At 40.2% G+C, this 22,690-nt stretch overlaps 5 protein-coding genes and 1 pseudogene across 6 annotated transcripts; 3 read left to right on the top strand and 3 right to left on the bottom strand.

Annotated features, from left to right (window-relative positions):
• The first annotated feature begins 10 nt into the window (after positions 1 to 10).
• On the top strand, positions 11 to 5,662 carry LOC104702425 (putative RNA-dependent RNA polymerase 5). The gene is made up of 18 exons (XM_010418283.3): positions 11 to 752; positions 894 to 1,038; positions 1,156 to 1,306; positions 1,488 to 1,559; positions 1,772 to 1,955; positions 2,071 to 2,269; positions 2,388 to 2,475; positions 2,592 to 2,735; positions 2,866 to 2,886; positions 2,979 to 3,050; positions 3,135 to 3,238; positions 3,348 to 3,496; positions 3,627 to 3,849; positions 3,980 to 4,205; positions 4,280 to 4,428; positions 4,533 to 4,837; positions 4,938 to 5,092; positions 5,201 to 5,662. Exons 1-18 carry the CDS (start codon positions 401 to 403, stop codon positions 5,435 to 5,437), a joined length of 2,976 nt encoding a protein of 991 aa, XP_010416585.2. The 5' UTR covers positions 11 to 400; the 3' UTR covers positions 5,438 to 5,662.
• Positions 5,663 to 6,106: 444 nt separating this feature from the next.
• On the bottom strand, positions 6,107 to 6,787 carry LOC147950345 (uncharacterized). The gene is made up of 2 exons (XM_087513067.1): positions 6,345 to 6,787; positions 6,107 to 6,248 (listed from the first exon to the last, which is right to left on the bottom strand). The coding sequence occupies exons 1-2, from the start codon at positions 6,785 to 6,787 to the stop codon at positions 6,107 to 6,109; spliced, it is 585 nt and encodes a 194-aa protein (XP_087369193.1).
• Positions 6,788 to 8,941: 2,154 nt separating this feature from the next.
• LOC147950344 (uncharacterized) lies at positions 8,942 to 9,355 on the bottom strand. The gene has a single exon (XM_087513049.1). It carries the CDS (start codon positions 9,353 to 9,355, stop codon positions 8,942 to 8,944), a length of 414 nt encoding a protein of 137 aa, XP_087369175.1.
• Positions 9,356 to 9,761: 406 nt separating this feature from the next.
• LOC147950343 (uncharacterized) lies at positions 9,762 to 13,069 on the bottom strand. The gene has a single exon (XM_087462218.1). The coding sequence runs from the start codon at positions 11,428 to 11,430 to the stop codon at positions 10,072 to 10,074; it is 1,359 nt and encodes a 452-aa protein (XP_087318344.1). The 5' UTR covers positions 11,431 to 13,069; the 3' UTR covers positions 9,762 to 10,071.
• Positions 13,009 to 18,291, top strand: LOC104702413 (putative RNA-dependent RNA polymerase 3; annotated as a pseudogene). The gene is made up of 16 exons (XR_015564047.1): positions 13,009 to 13,534; positions 13,636 to 13,936; positions 14,047 to 14,121; positions 14,351 to 14,531; positions 14,697 to 14,895; positions 15,021 to 15,108; positions 15,208 to 15,468; positions 15,555 to 15,626; positions 15,700 to 15,806; positions 15,899 to 16,047; positions 16,207 to 16,429; positions 16,568 to 16,793; positions 16,882 to 17,030; positions 17,120 to 17,424; positions 17,520 to 17,689; positions 17,847 to 18,291. The product of XR_015564047.1 is annotated as a putative RNA-dependent RNA polymerase 3 (transcript).
• Positions 18,292 to 18,313: 22 nt separating this feature from the next.
• On the top strand, positions 18,314 to 22,474 carry LOC104702396 (NADP-dependent malic enzyme 1). Its single transcript, XM_010418255.3, has 19 exons — positions 18,314 to 18,661; positions 18,745 to 18,865; positions 18,963 to 19,037; positions 19,121 to 19,272; positions 19,372 to 19,477; positions 19,973 to 20,038; positions 20,109 to 20,204; positions 20,306 to 20,377; positions 20,472 to 20,555; positions 20,635 to 20,733; positions 20,824 to 20,871; positions 20,944 to 20,997; positions 21,073 to 21,171; positions 21,286 to 21,375; positions 21,472 to 21,549; positions 21,637 to 21,711; positions 21,805 to 21,895; positions 21,981 to 22,109; positions 22,203 to 22,474. Exons 1-19 carry the CDS (start codon positions 18,540 to 18,542, stop codon positions 22,289 to 22,291), a joined length of 1,746 nt encoding a protein of 581 aa, XP_010416557.1. The 5' UTR covers positions 18,314 to 18,539; the 3' UTR covers positions 22,292 to 22,474.
• Positions 22,475 to 22,690: the final 216 nt, after the last annotated feature.

The following is a 22,690-nucleotide window of genomic DNA, read 5'->3' as shown; positions in this document are numbered from 1 at the left end:
CACAACGATTGCAGTTGCAGGCAGCAGAAACGTGATATTTTCTCGGCGTTTGCATTACTTGGCGACAAAAAAAAATATTGCATTTTTTGGTAAATTAACTGACTAAAGTAGGAGAGGCGTACATGACAAATTACTTGAGTTAGATGATGAACTTGTGTGTATGATACAACAAAATAAAAAATCGAATCGTTTTGGAAGTCAAAACGAAATCTAGTAGAGAAAAATAAAAAGCTGCCAACTTCTATTTATTTTTTCTTGTGTCGTCAAATCAAAATCACTACTGTTTTTGAAATATCGCCATTAACAGTGATCACTGAGCAGTCTACTGGGTATTTTCATCAACCCTTTTAATGTGCTGAGAAGAAGAAGAAGCAGAACGAACAAACCTGAAGAAAAAAAAATGATTACTTTACGCAGCAGTGCCAATCATGCTTCTTCGAGGTCAAGGATCGATCTTTCGGGTCGGATTGAAACGGCGTTGGTGAATATCTACAGAAAACACAATCTTACTCCGATCAATGATGAGACGAGGCAGAGACTCTCTTCGATTCCAGAGAATTTGGCTTTTGGGTTGGTCTGCGACGTTTTTAGTTTGCAGTTTGGTGTGATATGCAACCTCGACAGCTTCATCGTTTCTACGGTCAACCAGGCCGTTGGTGTCACTGGCTCTCCTCGGCTGAGCTCTGCCTCTGGTGGGTCTCCGGCACAGTCTCGTATCCCCTCTGGAAGTCACGTGCGCTGGGTTCTTCATGGTCAGTATCTCAAACACTCTCTTTGCTTGTGAATGTGTGATTTTTGTTTTGGATTCGGAGGTGTTTTTTTAGAAGACGACTCTTGAAATAGTATAAAAATCGTTACTTTCTTATGATTTGTTTGTTGTTGGGCGATTGCAGAAGAGATGTCTGTTGATTCTGATGCTCCTTCTCCCAAGTCTTTGCAAAGAGAAGACATTAGAGGATCTATGCAGATTCCTCAGCTGGTAGCTTTGGGCGAACTCGAATTCAAGAAGGCGTTTCTGTTACTTACCTATATCCCAGGGTAATGTTTGTGCTGCAAGTTTTCTAATTACTATAATCTCTTATCCAAGTATTTGAAGTGACTGGTTTTGGTGAAAGTTACCTTTCCTGCTAATACTTAACCTTTGGTGTTATGTAGGCAACGTTTGGGTGAGATTAAAACTGCTGGTGGTGAGGTTTTAACTGCTGATGAAATCAGACAATGGAAGGATTTGCCCATGGTTGCATATGAAGCAGCGGTTTGGGACAGCTTGGGCCGGCGTTTTTGTCCTCAAACTGGCCGAAGCGTGGTATGCTGTTTTGTTGTTCTATTGGGTTATTATTTTCAGATTTCGTGTTTGCATTTGTAGGGGCGATTTGATCAGAATTAGAGACTTGTTCGTTACTAGATAATCATTTTCTGCTATGAGAATTTGACTTTGGTATCAAAGTTTTACTAACTGCATCCTCTTACTTGCTTTGTTTCTCCAGTTACAATGGGATACCGGGAAGACCCATTACTATCAATGTCATGTAGCTCCCGATGGTAGCTACACATTTAAGGTTGATTCAGCTCTTCAAGTACTACCTTTCATGTTTCATTTTACCATCCCACATATGTTCTTTGTGCTAAAAAGGCTTAATTCACAAGATATGGCTGTTGAAGCAATTTGTTACCATATGTCTATTAAAATTTAACGTCTCAGTAGTAGGATAAAGTCCTTGACATTGACAGTGACTTAATATGCTGGTACTTGTCAATACGATATTCGCAGGGCCCTTTACTGGAAAACACTGGAACACACCTGCACAAGGTCTTGGGTGATGAAAATGTTCTAACGGTCAAATTTACAGATGTCCAGAAAAAATCGTCAACCTATCCTGGTGACCGTTACTTCACATACAAAGGGATTGCCAAGAATGGTATCATGGTTGGTTTACGTCGTTATCAATTTTTTGGTGGGTTGTTTTCCTTTCTCGTCTTCATTAACTATCATTCATGCCATTGGACACACAACACTTCTGATTAAGTACTCTTTGATTTTGGAGCTTATTCTAACATTCCGTTGAACAGTTTTCAAAGATGGAGGGAAAGAAGACAAAAACAGAGATGTTTCTACAAAGAGAGCGAAATGCTACTTTATACGCACAGACTCTACAGCTTCAATTGATATGGAAAAACCCTATATCTTTTCTGGGAAGTCAATCTATGAAGCTCGTATGCATTTTATGCATGTCCATACATTGTCGTCTTTGGCCAACTATATGGCAAGGTACTCCTGTTTTTTCCCCTGTTTGAGGGAAAACAAGTGCTACAGTTTCATCTTTGAACTCCTTGAAAGATCTTCCCTTATGTAATTCAAGTCACTTTTCTGTTTGTCAATGCTTCAGGTTTTCTTTGATTCTTTCGAAGACTAAGAAGCTTGAAGTTGATTTGACAGGAGTTAACTTCGAAATAATCAAGGATATACCCTGCCATGTACTTCCTTAACTGACATGTCTATTAGGACCTCAGTCTCTATCTACTTAGCCTTACTTAGTGATTTACTAAGCCTCACTATATGCTTTTACCTTTTCTAACTGTTCCAATGGCAGGATGAAGATAATAATGATGTTCTTGATAAGAATGGGAAACCATATATACATTCAGATGGAACTGGCTACATCTCTGAGGACCTTGCCGGGATGTGTCCAGTAAATATATTTAAAGGGAAATGTCTCAGAAGTGAAAATATTAAGGTCCTTTCCCTACTTCCATGACTTTGATGGTTTCTTAGCTCTTTGTTCACTCTATTGTTATTCCTAGGATTCCTTGTCATTTTTCTTTTATCTGTGAATTAAGAGTACGATTTCAAATTTTGAAGGACAGGAAGCATGTGGCCAAGAACCGGTATGGATGATATAATATAAAACCCCTGTTTTTGCTTGATCATATATATTTGTCTTTTAAAGACTACAAGTAACACTTACTTTTTCCAACAGCCTCTGCTGATCCAGTTTCGGATGTTTTATAATGGCTATGCTGTTAAGGGAACTTTCCTTGTAAACAAGAAAGTAAGCCTGCTGGCCCTGCTCTCTTTCTAAATTTTTGGTTTAAATGTTTGGAAGCTATTCCTTAATTTGCTCCCATTTTGGTAGATTCCTTCTCGGACTGTCCAGGTTCGACCTTCTATGATCAAGGTGTTGCCAGATTCCTTGCCGAATTTTAGCACCTTTAACGCCCTGGAGGTAGTAACGACAAGGTATTTTGTTCTGACTACTTGTTGTTTTAATACTGAAGTTCTCTCCCTCAAATGTTCTTATGGTGGAGTGAAGTTATCCTTGTGACATCTAGTTGTTTCAATCATCCAGTAATCCACCAAGAAGAACAAAGCTATCAAGAAATTTGGTTGCGCTGCTTAGCTATGGAGGAATCCCTAATGAATTCTTTTTGGATATATTGCTCAACACGCTGGAAGAGTCGAAAGCCATATTCTACAACAAACGTGCCGCACTTAATGGTGCTTTAAATTCCAAAGCTTTCTGGTTCTTTTGCATTTTTACCTGTAATCATGTCCCTAAAACTACTGAGTTAAGTAGCTAAGATGTGACTCTTGATGGATCTTTTAAGAAGTCATTTTGTCTGTGCAGCTGCCCTTAATCATGGCGAATTGGACGACCAAAATGCTGCAGAAATGATATTGGTTGGTATCCCCCTTGACGAACCGCACTTGAAGAGTCATCTGTCTATTCTCTTAAAGACAGAGAAAAATGATCTCAAAGCAGGCAAGCTTCCTGTGACCGAATCTTACTATCTCATGGGCACAGTGGATCCTACCGGAGAGCTTAAGGAAGATGAAGTCTGTGTCATCCTGTATGCTACTCAACTCTTTTATTACAATTTCATTTTGAGTTTTACGTGGAAACAAGAAACAGTGACTTACTTTCAGGGAATTGTGAGTTAGTTGTTCATTTTGTCAATGCTTCTTGTCATGGTTTTGTAGGGAGTGTGGGCAAATATCGGGAGAAGTGTTAGTTTATAGAAATCCTGGATTACATTTTGGAGACATACATGTACTTAAGGCTACATATGTTAAGGCCTTGGAAGAGTATGTTGGAAATTCCAAGTATGCTGTGTTCTTCCCTCAAAAGGGTCCAAGATCCTTGGGCGACGAGATTGCAGGTGGTGACTTTGATGGTGATATGTATTTCATATCAAGAAACCCTGAGGTAATCCACCGCATTAGAAAGTAAAATTTAAAAGTGTTGTGACCTAATTTTCTTCGGTTTGCTTTCTGTTTTAGCTACTTGAACACTTCAAGCCAAGTGAACCGTGGGTGAGTTTGACTCCTCCCAGTAAAAGTAATACTGCTAAAGAGCCAAGCCAGTTTTCACCGGAAGAATTGGAAGAAGAGCTTTTCGAAATGTTCCTGAAGGCAGGATTTCATTCCAGGTACTCATAACTCACTTTTAAGATCCAATACTGAAAGATTCAAAACTGTCTAGTATTTGCAGAATCAATATTTGGAATTTATGTTTTTTTTCTCGGGTTCACAGCAATGTTATAGGAATGGCTGCAGATAGCTGGTTAGCAATAATGGACCGGTTCCTCATACTAGGAGATGAGAGAGCTGAGGAAAAAGCTGAAATGAAGCAGAAAATGCTAGAGCTAATAGATATATACTATGATGCTCTTGATGCACCGAAGAAAGGGGCTACGGTCTATCTCCCAAATGATCTGAGGCCCGACATTTTTCCACATTATATGGAGCGGGACAAAAAATTCAAGTCGACTTCTATTCTTGGATTAATCTATGACTTTGTTATATCACAGACAACAGAGCAACTCTCACCATCATTTGGTAAAGGACCCTTCTTGTTACTAGTGCAGACATTAGACATATAGTCAGATCACCAAAGAAATCATAATATGTGTTTAACTGTGGTATACATACAATTCAGAGATCAATAAACTCCCGTGTTTCGAAGATGAGCCTGTCTCTAAGTTACATATGGAGAAATGTAGACGGTGGTATAATGATTACAAAGCTGAGATGACCCACGCAATGCATACGGAGACCACTCATGCAGGTTCAGTTATTGAGAGATACAAGGAGGTAATATCCTGAATCCAATACCACTCTAAAGAACAAAAGTAAGATACAATCACAAAACTTGGTGAAATACAATCTAAAAAGAAAACAGTTTCTTCTCGTATATCGCAGGAGTTCTACGGAGCTGCAAGGTTTGAAGACAGCAAGAAAAGTCTGGAAGAACTCTATCCGCCAGCCCTGGCACTCTACAACATAGTATACGATTATGCCATTCATAAAGGTGTTTCGAAATGCAGTTTTGTCTGGAAGGTAGCAGGACCTGTCCTGTGCAGATTCTATCTTAAGAAGAAAATGCAGGAGAAATCTTTAGTGTGTGCACCATCTGTGCTTAGAGAGCTTTGGGGTTGAAGAATATAGTTGCTTGTTCTACCCTGTTCTGCTAATAAATAATAAGCCTTTGTTTGCAATAAGAAGCGTGTCAGGCAAGTAAGTAACCTAGCTAAATAAGGTAACCAAGATGTGTTTGTAGTGCCTTTTTGTTTGGTTTTATTTGTAGAGTTTGTCCTCTGGTGAATATTTTGCGAACTGAATTAAAAAAAAAATGATATATAATGAATCCTTTTAAATTATTTACGTCAGCATGAGTATTTTTTTTGTAATAATGAAACTTTTTTTTTTTTTGACAATCCAAGCAAATTGAAGTAATTTACGATTTCGCAGTGAGACAATGTTGATAAAAAGAACGCGATTTTATTTGGGCGTTTACAGCGGCGGCGAGAAAATTAGTGGCAGGGTTCGTAATTTATAGCGGTAGAGGTTGGGTATTTTGATAAAATTAAAAATAATAATAAAACGGCTAGATTAGTGTGTGCTGTGTAAATAAAACAAAATCTCCCGTATACTCAAATCAAACAGGCGTACTTTTTTTTTTTTGGCGGCAAACCCCATATTTTAAATGTTCGGAGAATGACTCTCTTCAAAAGTGAGCCAGTTAGGTACCAACAAACTTACATAGGAAAAACAAAAACCACGTGCTCTTGCACATTTCGCAAGCTGATCAGCACGGATATTTTCCTCTCACGGAATAAGTCTAATACTGAAGCTAGCAAATCTATCTCTGAAATGAATAAAATCTTTCAGTTCTGAGTAAAAGGTTGGCCAATCTTCGACATTAGACGTCATTGATAGAAGATCCGAGCAATCCGTAGCAAAAAGAGCGCTATCCAAGTCCAGTGCCAACAAACACCTCATAGCCCAAACAAGTGTGTCCAACTCTGCATGTAAAGGTTATAGGCTTCGTCCCGATCCTTTTAACCCCAAATGTAAGATTCTATCGCCAATGGACGCAATCCAGCCGTGTCCACTCCTGTCAACCTTCGTATGCCAGGATCCATCAATAAAGCAGACAATGGAATCTTGTGGGATTGGTCTCGAAGGCATGCTCGCGCCTACCACCTCTGGTGGTGTGTCTCTATTATTTGCTCTTCTCCAAACTTCTTCTTCTTGGATGGCTTTCTCTAAAGTATTTTGTGGAGATTCAGAGATATTTTCAAAAACTTTCTTATTTCTTGCCTTCCAGATGTACCACATCATCCAAGGGAACGTTTTCAGGTGCTGGTCGAGTGCGCCAAAGTCTTTGCCACGCCCATATAGATAGTCCAGGTTGCTATATAGGGAAGATGAAGGGAACACCATAGGATGGGAAGGGATTGTCGATAAAGCCCACACTTGTCGAGCTGGTGGGCATTCAAATAACATATGATTAATAGTTTTCTCCTCCGCTCCACATCTAGGACAATCCTTATTTCTACCAATATGGCGATAATGCAGGCGTTGACATGTTGCCACATACCCAATCACACATTGCCACACGAAATGCTTCAGCTTTCATGATGTTTTTAACTTTCATACTTGCGCCTTGAGTGTCGTAACACTAGGTCCCTGAAAAGGGAGGTCACAAACAGGACGAGAAATAGCTCTCGCGGCTTCATTGCCAGTTTTAACAGTGTAGTTCCCAGATTTAGTCAGCGTCTAGGAGTACCCATCTCTAGCAGCATTCAAGCTTGGTTTGATCCCCAAAATAAGGGTAATTTCTTTCGGGGGAAATAGTTCCCGAAGACGTTCCATTTTCCATTTTTTTGTAGTGAAGTCGATCAAGGTGTTACCACAAATCAAGGGATTTCTATCATTAGTTAATCCTTGAGGCGGCCGTGCTGGCGTATCTGGGATCCAAGGTTCAGTCCAGATACACGTGTTAAACCCCGAGCTTATAGTCTTTCGGATACCATACGAGAGAACATGTTTTGCCGCTAGCATACTTCTCCATCCATATGAAGGCCGATTTGATACTTGTATCTCTAGAGGGCTACAGTGTCTAAAGTATCGTCCTTTGAGAACTCGGCAAAGGAGGGAATCTGGAAATCTTAACAACCTCCATAGCTGCTTTCCCAATAGGGCAAGGTTAAATTCTTCAAGTGTTCTGAAACCTAACCTACCGTCTGACATTTGAGTGCACATTTGCTCCCATGAAATCCAATGTAATCCTTTACTATCGGCTTTATTACTCCACCAGAAGTTAGCTATTGCACTTGTTAGTTTTGAGCAAATAGCATTTGGTAAAAGGAAACACGACATTACATATGTCGGAATTGCTTGCGCCACTGATTTTATCAGGACTTCCTTACCTCCTTTGGAAAGGTATTTCGACGTCCACAAATTGACTCTTTTGTGGAGTTTATCCCTTACGAAGGCAAAGACTTGTGCCTTTGAACCATGTATCTTTTCTGGGAGACCTAAGTAAGTTCCCATGCCTCCTTCTTGTCATATCCCAACAATAGATTTGATCTCATGTCGTATGTGGGTCGGGACCTCGGTACCAAACATGATAGAGGATTTAGAGAAGTTGATTTCTTGGTCGGATGTCGCGCCGTAAAGGCGGATTATATCGATAACTTCCTTGCATTGTTGAGGGTCAGCTCTACAAAAGAATAGGCTATCATCCGCGAAAAGAAAATGGGATACTCGTGGGCTTGCATTTGAAATATGTAGTCCCTGAATCCTCCCCTCTCGTTCGGCATTTCTAAGCTGGGCGATTATGGCTTCTGTGCATAATATGAAGAGGTATGGAGAAATAGGGTCTCCTTGGCGAATCCCCCGAGTTGGTCTAATCCTTCCCTTGGGTTCACCATTGATCAAAATGCGGTAAGAGACGGAAGTAATGCATTGCATTATCCATCCCACCCATTTTTGATCAAAGCCCATTTTCTCCATCAAGGCACTTAGAAAATTCCATTCTACCATATCATAGGCTTTGCTCATATCCGTCTTGATAGCCAAGAAATTTTTTCGGTTGACCTCGTTGGAGCGCAGAGCATGGAAGTTTTCTTGGGCAATAAGAATATTATCAGTGATTAATCTTCCTGCCACAAATGCAGATTGGGTCTCGGATATAAGTTCCGGTAAAAACCTTTTGAGACGTAAACTCAAAATTTTCGAAATCACCTTATAGCACACATTACATAAGCTAATAGGGCGAAATCTTGACATTTCTCGAGGACGTTCACCTTTCGGGATCAAACATATATTTGTTTCATTTAGCTTGCCATCAAAAATGCCTGAGCTAAGAAAATTCTTCACCATCTGAGTGAGATCGCCTTTTGTTGTATCCCAAAATTTTTGGAAAAACAGTGCAGTCATCCCATCTGGCCCCGGAGCTTTCCCGGGATTCAGGGAGAACAAGGCTCTTTTAACTTCCTCTTCTGAGACCTCTTTCGTAAGATGCGCGTTCATATCTGGTGTAACCAATGTTGGCACATCCTTAATGGCTATCGTAGGGTCACTCGCATTCGAGGATGAGAAGAGATTACTGAAGTACTCCACTGCAACTTTTTCAATTCCTTCTTCTGTATCAATCTAGACTCCTAGTTGATTAAGGATGCCAGTGATCTTGTTCCTTGCCCTCCTTTGTTTTGTTGAAGCATGGAAAAATTTTGTGTTATTATCTCCTTCTGCAAGCCACAATTCTCTGCTTTTTTGGTACCAATATGCTTCCTCTTCCCTATACGCCTCACAAAGCCGCCATTTTATGTTGAGGAGAGTTTTTGACGATGCCTGGTCATCACCATAAGTTTTGTCGATCTTGTCTTGAAGCTCCTTGATCATTTTTTCCGAATTTGTTTGATTATTTTTCTTCCAAATTGAAATAGCTCGCTTACAATTCTTGATTTTTTCCGCAATGGTTCTTGCCATCGAGGTCTCATTATCACCCCAACCTTCTATCACCGCCTCCTTAAGGCCAAGCTTGTCTATCCACCTTTTGTCAAACATAAAGTTTTTTGAAATTTTTTTTGGACGTGTTTGAGTTGCGGCAAGGAGTGGACGATGGTCCGATCCCCACATCTTCATATACTCCACATTAGTGTGGGAAAATATATTGTGTCATTCTTCGTTTCCCATGGCTATATTTAGTCGACAACGAATCTTGCCGTTTGATCGATTACCAATCCATGAAAATTGACTACCTTGATAAGGGAAATCAATTAAGCCACATGAATCAATCATCGCTCTAAATGGTAGAAAAGAGGATTCTGATCTTTTCTTTCCTCCTCTCTTTTCATGATTCCCTGTTATTTCGTTGAAGTCCCCAATAATAAACCAAGGTTCGGATCTAGCACCTCCAATACGCATCAATCTTTTCCAAACATATTCACGATTTGTAGGGATAGGGTCACCATAAATAAATGTCATAAAGACCCGATTTCCATTAATAATTGTTTCAATATCGATTAACCGGTCATCTAACAGCAAAAACTTAACCGAAAAATCATTTGAATACAATAATGCTAAACCGCCACTAGTGCCATCTGGCTCAACGGTTCGAAGATTATCAAAACCTAAATCTACTTGCACTATTTGCAGATAGGACTTATCATTCTTAGTTTCCGATAAAAATAAAAAACCTGGTGAATATACCCTACATAACTCATGTAGTCGACGGCGAGTCAATTTAGCTCCCGTCCCTTGACAATTCCAAGCAATTGTCCTCATGTTGGGGGGTCGGGGGAGATCTGGGACTCTTCCTCAGCATCCTTGGGCACACTTGCCTTGTTTCCTTTCTTCTTCTTCTTGGTTATTCCCACCTCAGCTTGAGGGATTTCATTGTTGACTGGTATCTCTGCCCATTCACTTTGACCGCTTGACACCTGAGAGGTCCTTTTCTTGGGTGACCTCTTGCTGGTAAACAACTTAAGCTTTCTTGAAGCTGCCTTGTTCACCTTAGGACTAGAAGGCACAATTTTTGTTGCGGCAGAATTGGTGGACTCGATAGATCCATCAACCATTATTGGGCCTCCTGCGAGATTATTAGGTCCGTAAGACTTCCTGACTTTTCTCCCACCTCTTGTTAACTTTGGTGATAACACCCGTTTACTTGAGGGGGATTGCGAGGTTGCCGGAGCCGCCTTTGCCGGAAAGGATCGTGGGACCGGCTGTTCTGAGACTGTTCGTTCCTCAGTGTAGCCTTCCCTGTTCGTGTCTACCGGGTCTTTTTCAGTCTCGTCGCCACCCATCAGATCTTCTCTGAGAAGGTCGTCGTTGTCAAGAAGACCATCGAGAATCATCTCGTGCTCGATTTCCTTCATCAATCTGACATCCTCCTCGGTAATTTCACGATCAGATGCATTAAATCCGTGATCCTCAGCCAGATTCTCCCAATCAGATGGGATAGCGTTGCTATGTATAGGATGATGTGATGCCATCGCCTCCCTTGACTGGGATTCTTCCGCCGCCCAATCTGAGAAACCGGCTTCGCCGTCGTCCTCGACACTCGACACAAGAGTAGATTGAGTCGTCGGTAACACCGCCAATTGCTGGGACTCCGACGCTTGGGGCCTCAATGAAAGCTCCGGGTGTTGAATCCGGGGAGGAACAGAGCTCCCCTCACCAACTGCAGCAGTTCCCGAACCCGATCCAAATTCGAAGTTCCTCGGGATGAGCCCTGCTTCTGCCTCATCATCGTCCTCATCCTCCATCAAGTCATCGTCAGATTCCTGTAGAGCTTTTCCTTTTCCTTTGTTTTTCGCCTCTGACGGACCACAGTTCTCTCTACGGGTTAACTGGTGGCAGGGAGGTCGACGAGATGACTTCCTATGGTCCAGTAAAGGTTCCTCTCTAGCTGGAGATCTGATACGGAGTGGAGAATCTCTTCGTCGAGGGGGGACCCGGTGACCACTGATGTTAGTTGGTTGCTTTCTGACATGGGGATCATCCAAAGTCTTTGAAGAATGGGATCGATGCCTGGAACCTTCTTCGATCCTGTTATGTGTCCCTGAAAGGGACTGTAAAGATTTCTCCCTGCTACGGGGATGTGATTTGGGAGCAGTTTCCCCCATACGCTGCCACATTGGGTTTCGGGGTACCTCCTTGCGAGATAGATCCTTCGAGTAATTCAGGTTTCTTCTCCCATATCGAGAATCCGACAGAGAGTCCCTCGTGTTCTGTTGACTTCTGGACCGGTGAGCGATGGCAACACCTGAAGAGAGCTCTTGACCATTGGAGATCCTTCGACGATCATCTCTGTAGCTCTCCTCCCCTTGGTGAGACAGATCTCTTCGGTCAGCAGAGGGTCTTCGAACTTCCAAATCGATATTAGCACCAGGCAGAGATGTAGCTCGACGCTCTTTGTTAGCTTGTCTCTGCTGCTCAGTGAGTTGGGGGCAGTCTCTTTCTTCATGGGAAATTAGGTGACAGGTGAAGCAGTATCGGAACAGTTTCTCATAGGAAAGGGAAACCACAACTTCCTCTCCATCATCAGTCACCACCCGTTTGGTAAAATTTAGAGGTTTTGTGACATTCACAGAAACCAAGACTCTAGCGTCTGTGGTATCTATCTCTGAAACACGTCCAATGGAGTCACCAATACCTCTAAAGGCTTCTTCCACCCAGCAACGGAGGGGGAGATCTCGTATCTTAACCTAAAAGTTAACAAAACACAGGAGGTTTTCCTGGAAATTTAGTTCCCATTGTTCCAGTGAAAAGGTCCACTTGTTAAAATGGCATGGTCTCTTTCTCAAAACTTTTTGCAGGTCCTCTTCGGTCTCAAAGTTGAAGTGGAAGCGACCATTGCCAAGGTCGAAGCCTCAAACTCGTCCATCCACGTCCCAAATACCAGTGCTTGGCATTAGAGCGAGAAAAGCTTCCATGCTCCTGCCCCCTATATGGAAGACACGCCCTATCAATGTGAGTCTGAATCTTCTAGCAAGAGCATCATTATCCAGAGCTGGTAGTCGAACTGGTTCATCATCCTCCGAGGAGAAACGGTTCCTAGGGTCAGATCCGGCGCTGTTTGGGTGAATCTGCTTCATCTTGAGAGCTGTGAGGGATACTGGGCAAAAGCACTGAGAGCTAAAGGGCACCAGAGTTGCAGAGAAAAGATGTGAAGGGTTCTGCGAATGTAAAACTTGCCGCTGTAGGGTGAAAAAGAGTGCCTCTAATAGTAGGGATATATTGCATTTGAAGAAGGGAGGTACATAAAAACTCAACAGGTATGTTGGAAGAGTGGAAACAACATCGCTTTGTCCACCAGGTACAAAGGAAATTCCGATTTTAGGAATGTTTTGGTAGGTGAGATTCATCTCGATTTGAAAAAGAGTCTTCTTTTGGCCATCTCGAAGACTGTGCCCGAGAGCATGTTGAGACGGATGATGCGGCGTTTTTACGACGATGATGAAAGGTGGAACTCGGCGGGGCGTGCAAAGTAAGAATAGACACATGACACGACGTGCATGTGAGACCAACCAATATCTGCGGCTAGCTTTTTTTTACTTCCTTGCTAAGTCTCTTCCTTCCCATGTATTGATTGATTGATTCAGATCCAAATCAATGCTCTGTACTGTGCTATTTCTGATTTAACACATGACTTGTCCGATGCACACAGGCGTACTTACACACACAATGACACAAAGCAAATTTGTCTGAAAAAAAAATGAAAAAGAAAAATGCAATCAAAAATTTGTTTTTGAAATCGAAAGGAAGAAACTTTTCAGAAAATGGCAGAGAAAGGAAAGAGATTTGAACAGTTTAGTATCTCTTTCCATATATTTATGAACCCTAACTAAAGAAGACGAAGACACAAAACTCTGATTTGGGGGAAAACGAAAATGATGAACACTTGTTCCGATGAAGTGCCAGTGGTGTCTTCTTTGCGTTCAGAGATTACTCTTCCGGGTCCGGTTGAGACTTTGTTAGAGAAAATCTACAGGAAACACAATCTTAGTTCGATCAAAGTGGAGACAAGGCGGATGCTTTCTTCGATTTCTGAGGAATTGGCTTTGGAAGCCCTCAGGAAAGTTTTCAATAAGCCGTATGTGAATTCCCTCGATGGGTTAATCTTGTATTTTGTTAAAGATGCGGCCACTGTTGATGGCTCTCCGCGGCTGAGTTCCGTCGAGTCTCCGGTACACTCTCCACCTAGAACTCCTGGGAAGAAAAGTTGCAGGGGTTCTCAAGGTCAGACAGTATCTCTGATGAGTTCTAAGAATACTTCTTCGGTTTGTGTTTGATTGTATGCTCCAAAGTTTAGTTATGACTATGGCTAATTGTTGTAGCAGAAGTGTTGTCTCTTGATTTGGAAACTCCCTCTCCTAAGTTATTGAGAAGAGAAGAGAATGGAGTATCTAAGCACATTCCTCCACTGGTAGCTCTTGGCGAACTTGTATTCAAGAAGATGTTTTTGTTGCTTAGCTATATTGGAGATCTGTAAAGTGATCGTCTTTTTACAGGGAATCCCTAGATGAGGTTGTAAGTGATGATCAGATCAGACAATGGAAGGATTTGCCAATGGTTTCTTATGAAGAAGTGGTTTGGTTCCGGTTGGGACAGCGTTATTGCTCCCCAAAGGAGCGAAGAAGGGTATGACAAGAGACCTGCAAATTCCTTTTTAACTGCTGCAATTTATGAGGAATCTGACTTTAATATCAAATTTGTACTAATTGCATCTTCTTACATGCTTCTTTCCCCAGTCACTTGGAGGGGATAGTGGGAAGACTCATTACTATCAATGTCATGTTGCTCCCGATGGTAGTTACAAATTCAAGGTTCGGTTCGCTCTCCTAACGCTGTCTTTCATGTTTGCATTTTTCCCATGTTGCATATGTTCTTTGTTTTGAAAGGATCTGAACTCAAGAAATTCTACTATAGGCTGTTGCCGTAATTTGTTTGCAAGTCGCTATCATAAGTCAGTTAAAAGTTTATATCTTACTGTTAGGATAAAGTCCTTGACAGTGTCTTAATACGCTGTTACTTATTGATAGACTCTGTTCACAGGGTCATCTTCTGGAGAACACTGGAACACACCTGCACAACGTTTTGGGTGATGATAATGTTTTAACCGTCAAATTCGATGACGTGTCAGGCGTGGAAACCAATTGTAATAATCTTTACTCTACCTACAAAGGGATTGCTAAGAACGGTATCATGGTTGGTTTACGTCGTTATCAGTTTTTTGGTGGGTCCTTTTCCTTGTTATTTTCTCTTGATTATTATCTATGTTATTGCACATACAACACTTTCCATTGTTAAGGTGCTAAGGCCATGTCTTTCAGCTATTGTCGTACTTTTCCTCTGTGTTTAGAACTTCACATAGTAGCTTCTTTACCTCTCTTTTAAACAGTTTTCAAAGATGGAGGGAAAGAAGGGAAGAAGAAAGATTTTTCTACAAAGGGAGTTAGATGCTACTTTATACGCACGGGCTCTACAGCGTTGAGTGATATGGAAAATCCTTATATGCTTGACGGGATTTCAATCCATGAAGCTCGTATGCGTTTTATGCATGTGCATAATTTGCCATCTCCGGCGAACTATATGGCACGGTACTCAAGTTTCTTTTAATTCTCTATTGCATGGATATGAAGACTTTTTACTGTTTCATCTTTAAACTCTTCTAGAGATGTTCTCATTTGTGATTAGAGTCAAATTTCTTTTGCTGATGCTTCAGGTTTTCTCTAATTCTGTCAAAGACTAAAAAGCTTGAAGTGGACATGACTGGGATTACCTTTGAGGAAATCGATGATATACACTGCCATGTATGTCCTCAACCCATGTTTTCTTCAGTAACTGCATCTCTAAGGCCTTAACTTAAATGCATCCATTATTTGACCTTTTTCCATTTCTTCCAATCGCAGGACCAAGATGATAATGATGTTCTTGATAAGAATGGGAAACCATATATACATTCAGATGGAACTGGCTACATCTCTGAGGACCTTGCTCGGATGTGTCCAATTATTTGTAAAGGAAAATCTGTTAGAAGTAACAATGTTCAGGTCTTTCTTGTACTTCCATGATTATTTGATGGTTGCTTAGTTGCCTTTTGTTCACTCTTGTTACCTTATCATGTTTGTTTCTTATTTTTTTAATCACAGGGACCCTGTGGCGAAGACCCGGTAAGTAGTTCACATTCCATGTTCAGGCTCGATTCTGTATTTTTCTATCACTCATAACATGTAGTAACATTTCTTATTTTCAACAGCCTCTGCTGATCCAGTTTCGGATGTTTTATAAAGGCTATGCTGTTAAGGGAACTTTTCTCTCAAACAAGAAAGTAAGCCAACTCTCTTTCATGTCACAAAATAAGGTTTGCAAGCTATTCCTAATTTTGCTCCTTTATTTGGCAGCTTCCTCCTCAGACTGTCCAGGTTCGACCTGCTATGATCAAGGTGTATGAAGATGAGACCTTGTTAAATTTTAGTACCTTTAACTCCCTGGAGGTAGTCAATACAAGGTAGCTTCCTCGTGGATTTTTATTATCTTGAATCTGAACTCACTTCTCGTTCAATTTTTTTTTAATGATCTTTGGTTGTTTACATCTTCCAGTAATCCACCAAAAATGACGAGGCTGTCAAGAAGTTTGATTGCACTGCTTAGTTATGGAGGAGTCCCTAATGACTTCTTTTTAAATATATTGCTCAAAACGTTGGAAGAGTCTAAAACCATATTCTACAGTGAACGTGCTGCGTTTAACGGTACCAAAAAACCCAAATCTTTCTGGTTCATTTGCAATTTCTTACTACCCCTGAATCCACTGATTTAACTTACCTTATGCACCCTGAAGTCTTTAACATGATAAGTAGTTTGAGGAGACACTCGATGAGTCTTTTATTAAGTTAATTTTGTATGTGCAGCTGCCATTAATTATGGGAATATGGACGACCAGAACATTGCAGAAATTGTCTTAGTTGACATCCCCCTTGACGAACCACATTTGAAATATCGTCTGTCTGTTCTCTTAAACAGAGAGAAGAATACTCTCAACGCAGGAAGGATTCCTATTGACGAATCATACTATCTCATGGGTACGGTGGATCCCACCGGAAAGCTTAAGGAAAATGAAGTCTGTGTCATTCTGTATGCGACCCAATTCTTCTCTTGGTCTTTCACTTTGGGTTCTAGATGGAAACATCAAGAACCAGTAAATTAGCTTCAAAGTTATTCCCAAGAAGTAGCTGATCATTTCCTCACTGCTTTCTTTTTGTGGTTGTGTAGCAAGTCTGGCCAAATCTCTGGGGATGTGTTGGTTTATAGGAATCCTGGATTACATTTTGGAGACATACATGTACTTAAGGCTACATATGTCAAGGCCTTAGAAGATTATGTTGGAAATTCCAAGTATGCTGTGTTCTTCCCGCAGAAAGGTCCAAGATCCTTGGGCGACGAGATTGCAGGTGGTGACTTTGATGGCGATATGTATTTTATATCCAGAAATCCCCAGGTACTCACTCTGCTATATCCGTCGTAATTTGAAAGTAAATTCTTTATTGCTGAGACCTGACATGTGGACTATAAATTCTTCTATTCAGCTACTTGAACACTTCAAGCCAAGTGAACCGTGGGTGAGTTCTTCTAAACCGAGTAAAATCTACTCTGGTAGAAAGCCAAGTGAACTTTCACAAGAAGAGTTGGAAGAAGAGCTTTTTAAATTGTTCTTAAATGCACGATTTTGTAAGAGGTACATAGTTTAATTATCGGCTTAGCTTACTTTCAAGCTCACGATAGCTCTTTTAGTTAATATATATGCTTTGTTTTCTCGGTTTACAGAGACGTTATAGGGATGGCTGCAGATAGCTGGCTAGCAATAATGGACGGCTTCCTCACCTTACGAGATGAGAGTGCGAAGGAAAAATATGAAAGGAACAAGAATATGCTAAAGTTGATTGATATATATTATGATGCTCTTGATGCACCAAAAAAAGGTGCTAAGGTCGATCTCCCACCCAACCTACAGGTCGGCACATTTCCACATTACATGGATCATAAAAAAAAGATAATCAAGTCCACTTCTATTCTTGGATTAATCTATGACACTGTAGAATACCACAATGCAGAGATACCCCTACCATCCAGTACGGATCTTCTTTTCCCTATCGATAATCAGAGTACACAAGAACTCATTATCTCGAATATGTAATAATTATGTCTTGACTCTGTTACAATTCAGAAATCAGTAAACTCACGTGTTTAGAAGATGAGCCGGTCCCTAAGTCTCACATGGAGAAATGTGGACGCTGGTACGAGAACTACAGAGCTGAGATGAGCCAGGCGATGATGGAAAAAGATGAAAATAAGAAGAAGAAACTAACCAGTGAAGTTAACCAAAGATACAAGCAGGTAAGCTTATCAATCCAATGCAAAGATCTGACCAATAGACTTAATGAATCACATTTTTTTGTTGATTAGTCCTGGGGAAGTCTGCAATCAACAAGAATCCATCTAATGCTTTATAAACACAACTCATTGGTTGAACGGTTTCTTCTCTCTGTATCAGGATTTCTATGGTGCTGCAGGGTTTGAAGACAGCAAGATAAGCCTGGAAGAACTCTATCCCCAATCCTTAGCACTTTAAAACATTGTTTACGACTACGCCATCAAAAAGAACGACGCTAGTTATTGTGGATTTGTTTGGAAGGTTGCAGGACCAGTCCTGTGCAGAATTTACCTGAAGAAAACGCAGGAGAAATCATTAGTGGCTTCAACATCTATGCTCAAAAAGCTTTTGGGTTGAACACACCTACTTGTCCTGTTTGTTGTCTTCGTGTCTCATAAGATGCGCATTAGGCAAGTATCTGACCTAAGTAGCCTAACTTGTAGGTCAAGCTATGTGGTGTAGTATCTGTGCTTTAGTTTTAATCTTAGATTTGTCCTGTAGTGTCAAATAAATTCCGTGTGTAAGTTTGCTTGTTAAATAAATTAAAAAAACCATGTTTAAATAAGATTAAGTTCATATTTAATTTCATTTAATTGTACGTGTCAACTTTAGAGCCATGTGGTGTACAGAGCTGTCTTCTTCAGTGTGACACCTCTATGCATCCTCAAGCTTCCATTTGGATTTTCCACAGCCTTCTTCCTTCCATTACTATATTTTTCAAGAAAAGTAAGGAAAGTTTCTTCTTTGTGATACGTGAAAAAAATTACCTTTTTCGTTTTTGTTTCTGGGATTGTGTTCATTGATCCTTTCAAGATGGAGAAAGTGACCAACTCGGATTTGAAATCCTCCGTCAATGGTGGCGTTGTTGATGTGTACGGAGAAGATTCAGCTACCATTGAGCACAACATAACTCCTTGGTCTCTCTCTGTTTCTAGGTAACAACATAACTTCTCCATGGTCACAAAATTTAAGTGTCTAAATTGTCAGTCTAGTTAGTAACTTCAGTTTCTTGTTTCAGTGGGTACTCGTTGCTGAGAGATCCTCGCTACAACAAAGGACTTGCTTTCACTGAGAAAGAGAGAGACACACATTACTTGCGTGGTCTTCTCCCTCCTGTTGTTCTTGATCAAAAGCTTCAGGTAGAACTTGGTGATTTGTTTATTTGGTATGGTTTCATTAATGGAGTTCAATCAAAACTTTTAGTTCCAATCATTTTTCGGGTTTTGAATTATTTAGGAGAAAAGGCTGATGAACAATATCCGACAATATCAGTTTCCATTACAAAAGTACATGGCCTTGACAGAACTTCAGGTAAAAAATCTTGTCTGTTTAATCTTCAAATTGTTGTGTTTAAATATCAGAGAAAGATGAATCTCTTCTTGGACTTGAAACAGGAAAGAAACGAGAGGCTGTTTTACAAGTTGTTGATAGATAATGTTGAGGAGCTTCTTCCTATTGTCTATACTCCAACTGTTGGTGAAGCTTGTCAGAAATTTGGAAGTATTTTCAGGCGACCTCAGGGTTTATTCATCAGTTTAAAAGACAAGTACATATTGCTCGTAACTTGTATCTTATGATCTTCATTTTTTTTTCCCCACTTTTGGCTTTACTCATATGCTATACCATACCCTTTATATTCATACAGGGGAAAGATTCTAGATGTGTTAAAGAACTGGCCTGAAAGAAATATACAAGTTATCGTTGTTACCGACGGCGAAAGGATTTTGGGATTAGGAGATCTTGGATGTCAGGTATTCCTAGGATTTTGCTTCATTTCGGGTTTGATGTGATCTCAATGTGGCTTTGTTTTTTTGTTTGCCTTTGCATTGACGTTTACATTTAGTGTGTAATTTCTCCAAATGAACCCATAACCTCTACCATCTTAAAAAAAAATTAGTGATACGATTATTGGGTTTTGATATTCTATTAGAATTATATAATTAAGGTTTCATTCCTTTTTAATTTAGATTTAAGGTTTTATATAGTTTCCTTTTAATGGGAGAGATAGGTCGGTTTGTAAGGTTCTATATAAGAACCCTCTTATGCTAATGAGAATTGGAAGCTTCCAACAATTAAACTAATTCTCTAAAGAGAGTTGGGTTAAAGGGAAGTTAGCTTTCAATCTCTTTGTTCTTTAGTTTAAACAATGGGTGTGACAACTAGAGCTAAGGCTAAGGCTTTGGCTCATAACAACTTGTTTGATAAGTTTATATCTGAGTACCTGACCAGAGGTTGATTGACTTCAGGGGATGGGTATACCGGTTGGTAAATTGGCGTTATATTCAGCACTTGGAGGTGTTCGTCCTTCAGCGGTAATGGTTTGACTGTATTTAAAAAAATACTTCTAGAGTCAAGAACGTGAGACTAAATTGCTTTTGGCAGTGTTTACCTGTCACCATTGATGTGGGAACAAACAATGAGAAACTATTGAATGATGAGTTCTACATAGGACTCAGACAAAAGAGAGCAACGGGACAGGTTTTTTTTTCTTTATTTCTTGCATCCTTTATTCTGTTAAGAAATTAAAGACATGATCATATGAACTTCCATGAGTGAATAGCTTTAAAACATCATTGCAGGAGTACAGCGAACTCTTGCATGAATTCATAAGTGCTGTGAAACAGAACTATGGCGAAAATGTTCTTATACAGGTATGAAACAATGAATCTTGCTTCTATAATACGAGGATTCGGTATATTATTGTGTAAGCTGTTTATATGCTTTGTTATCTTTCATCTGAGACAGTTTGAAGATTTTGCTAATCATAATGCCTTTGAGTTGCTTGCAAAATACCGCGACAGTCATCTAGTCTTCAATGATGATATACAGGTAAGAGTTTTAGAATTCATTTTCGTGTTTCTTGTTGTCTTCATAGTTTGAAAATTTATTCTTTGCCTTTCGATTTCAGGGCACAGCATCTGTTGTTTTAGCGGGATTAGTTTCTGCACAGAAGTTAACTAATAGTCCACTTGCGGAGCACACCTTCCTCTTTCTTGGTGCTGGTGAAGTAAGAGTCAATTTTTGGAATCACTGTCTGATCCTTTTAAGTCCACATATGCTGAATGTTTTCTTACGGCTTCTTGTTTGGTTGTTGCAGGCTGGAACTGGAATAGCAGAACTCATAGCTCTCTATATATCAAAACAGGTAATGAGTGTTGTTTGGAATTTGCGAGTTCTGAGGTGTTAGTTGCTTCATTTATTCATCCTTCTTCTGCAGATGAATGCTTCAGTGGAGGAAAGCCGCAAGAAAATCTGGCTTGTGGATTCCAAGGTAGAAACAATAAAAACTGTAGATACGACATTTCACTGGTACGACAAATTTATGCAGTTTTGGGTTCTCTGATAGGGATTGATTGTTAACTCCCGTAAAGATTCACTTCAAGACTTCAAGAAACCATGGGCTCATGAACATGAGCCAGTGAAAGACCTCTTAGGTGCTATAAAGGTTCGAAACGTCTTCCTATTAAGTGTCATAATCCTCTTGTATCTCAATCAGTGATGAGGTCGAGGGAAGTAGGGCTACTACCTATTCACATCTTTAAGTTATATGTCTTACCAGGCCATAAACCCGACTGTTCTAATTGGATCTGCTGGCATTGGACGGGCTTTTACAAAAGAAGTGATTGAAGCCATGTCCTCCACTAATGAGGTATATCTATTATTCCCTATCAAGTGATCATATTAATATTATTAAAACATCGTTTTGGCTAAAGAGGAAGAGAAACCAACAAAATGTTTCTTGCAGAGACCTCTGATAATGGCTCTCTCTAACCCGACAACACAATCAGAATGTACAGCTGAAGAAGCTTATACTTGGAGTAAGGTAAGTCTATTCACACCACACACCATTATTCCAGTATGTCTTCACCTCAGATGGATATTTAAGTTTTCTGATATTCTTCGAATGAAGGGTCATGCCATTTTCGCAAGTGGAAGTCCTTTTGATCCAGTTGAGTATGAAGGAAATGTGTTTGTATCTACACAGGTAATGATAGATAAACTCTCTTCTCTTCGTTCATTGGGGTTTACTGAACTTGGTTGGTAAAAAGCTCTCTGCATTTCCTTTCTTAAAATACAGGCAAACAATGCGTACATATTCCCGGGTCTCGGACTTGGTTTGGTTATCTCAGGAGCGATAAGGGTACATGACGATATGCTTCTTGCTGCTGGTAAGCATTTAAGAGACGTAAACTTAGTAAACATATCTCCCAGCTTTGTTGTTTATTAACATTATGGTGTGTTTCTGCGACATAGCTGAGGCATTAGCTGGACAAGTAAGCAAAGAGAACTATGATAAAGGAATGATATATCCTTCATTCTCTTCCATCCGGAAAATATCAGCTCATATTGCAGCCAATGTAGCAACTAAGGCATATGAACTAGGTCTGTCTCTTTCTGTCTTTCTCTCTCTTGTGTCAGCCTTATATTACGGTTTTGAGTACTTATGCGGTTATGGTGGAAATGTTGGTTTTGCAGGATTGGCGGGGCGGCTTCCACGGCCGAAAGATATTGTCAAGTGTGCAGAGAGTAGCATGTACAGCCCCACTTACCGTCTCTACCGTTGAAAGTTGAAAGTTGAATCTCAAGAGTCTACGTTGTGTGCTTCTCCTCCCTTTTTTCAGTTATTCCCAAGTTTTAATGTAATTTCCAGTGATAATTAGTATTTCAAGTTCAGAGTTCAAACACAAGCAAGATCTCATCTTAACTTTGTGACTTTGTAACTTTGAATGGTAAAATATCATTACTCACTCTTGTTTGTCAAACTATGACCTTATAACCGCAGCACTTGTTGAATACAAATGCAGCCTAGAAGCCTGGTATATATTCTCCTCAGTCTTCACAAGCTACTATGTGCTATGCGTATTGGTCATTACCATCCAGTTCCATAAGAGATGGTTTGGTTATTGGTTATCATATTTGACATAAAATTGTTGTCAAAATTGTTGTCTATAACTTTGTAAACA

Source organism: Camelina sativa, chromosome 1, assembly GCF_030686135.1.
Source record: "Camelina sativa cultivar CO46 ecotype springtype chromosome 1, ASM3068613v1".
NCBI classification, from domain to species: Eukaryota; Viridiplantae; Streptophyta; class Magnoliopsida; order Brassicales; family Brassicaceae; genus Camelina; species Camelina sativa.
This window is presented reverse-complemented; position numbering and strand designations above follow the sequence as displayed.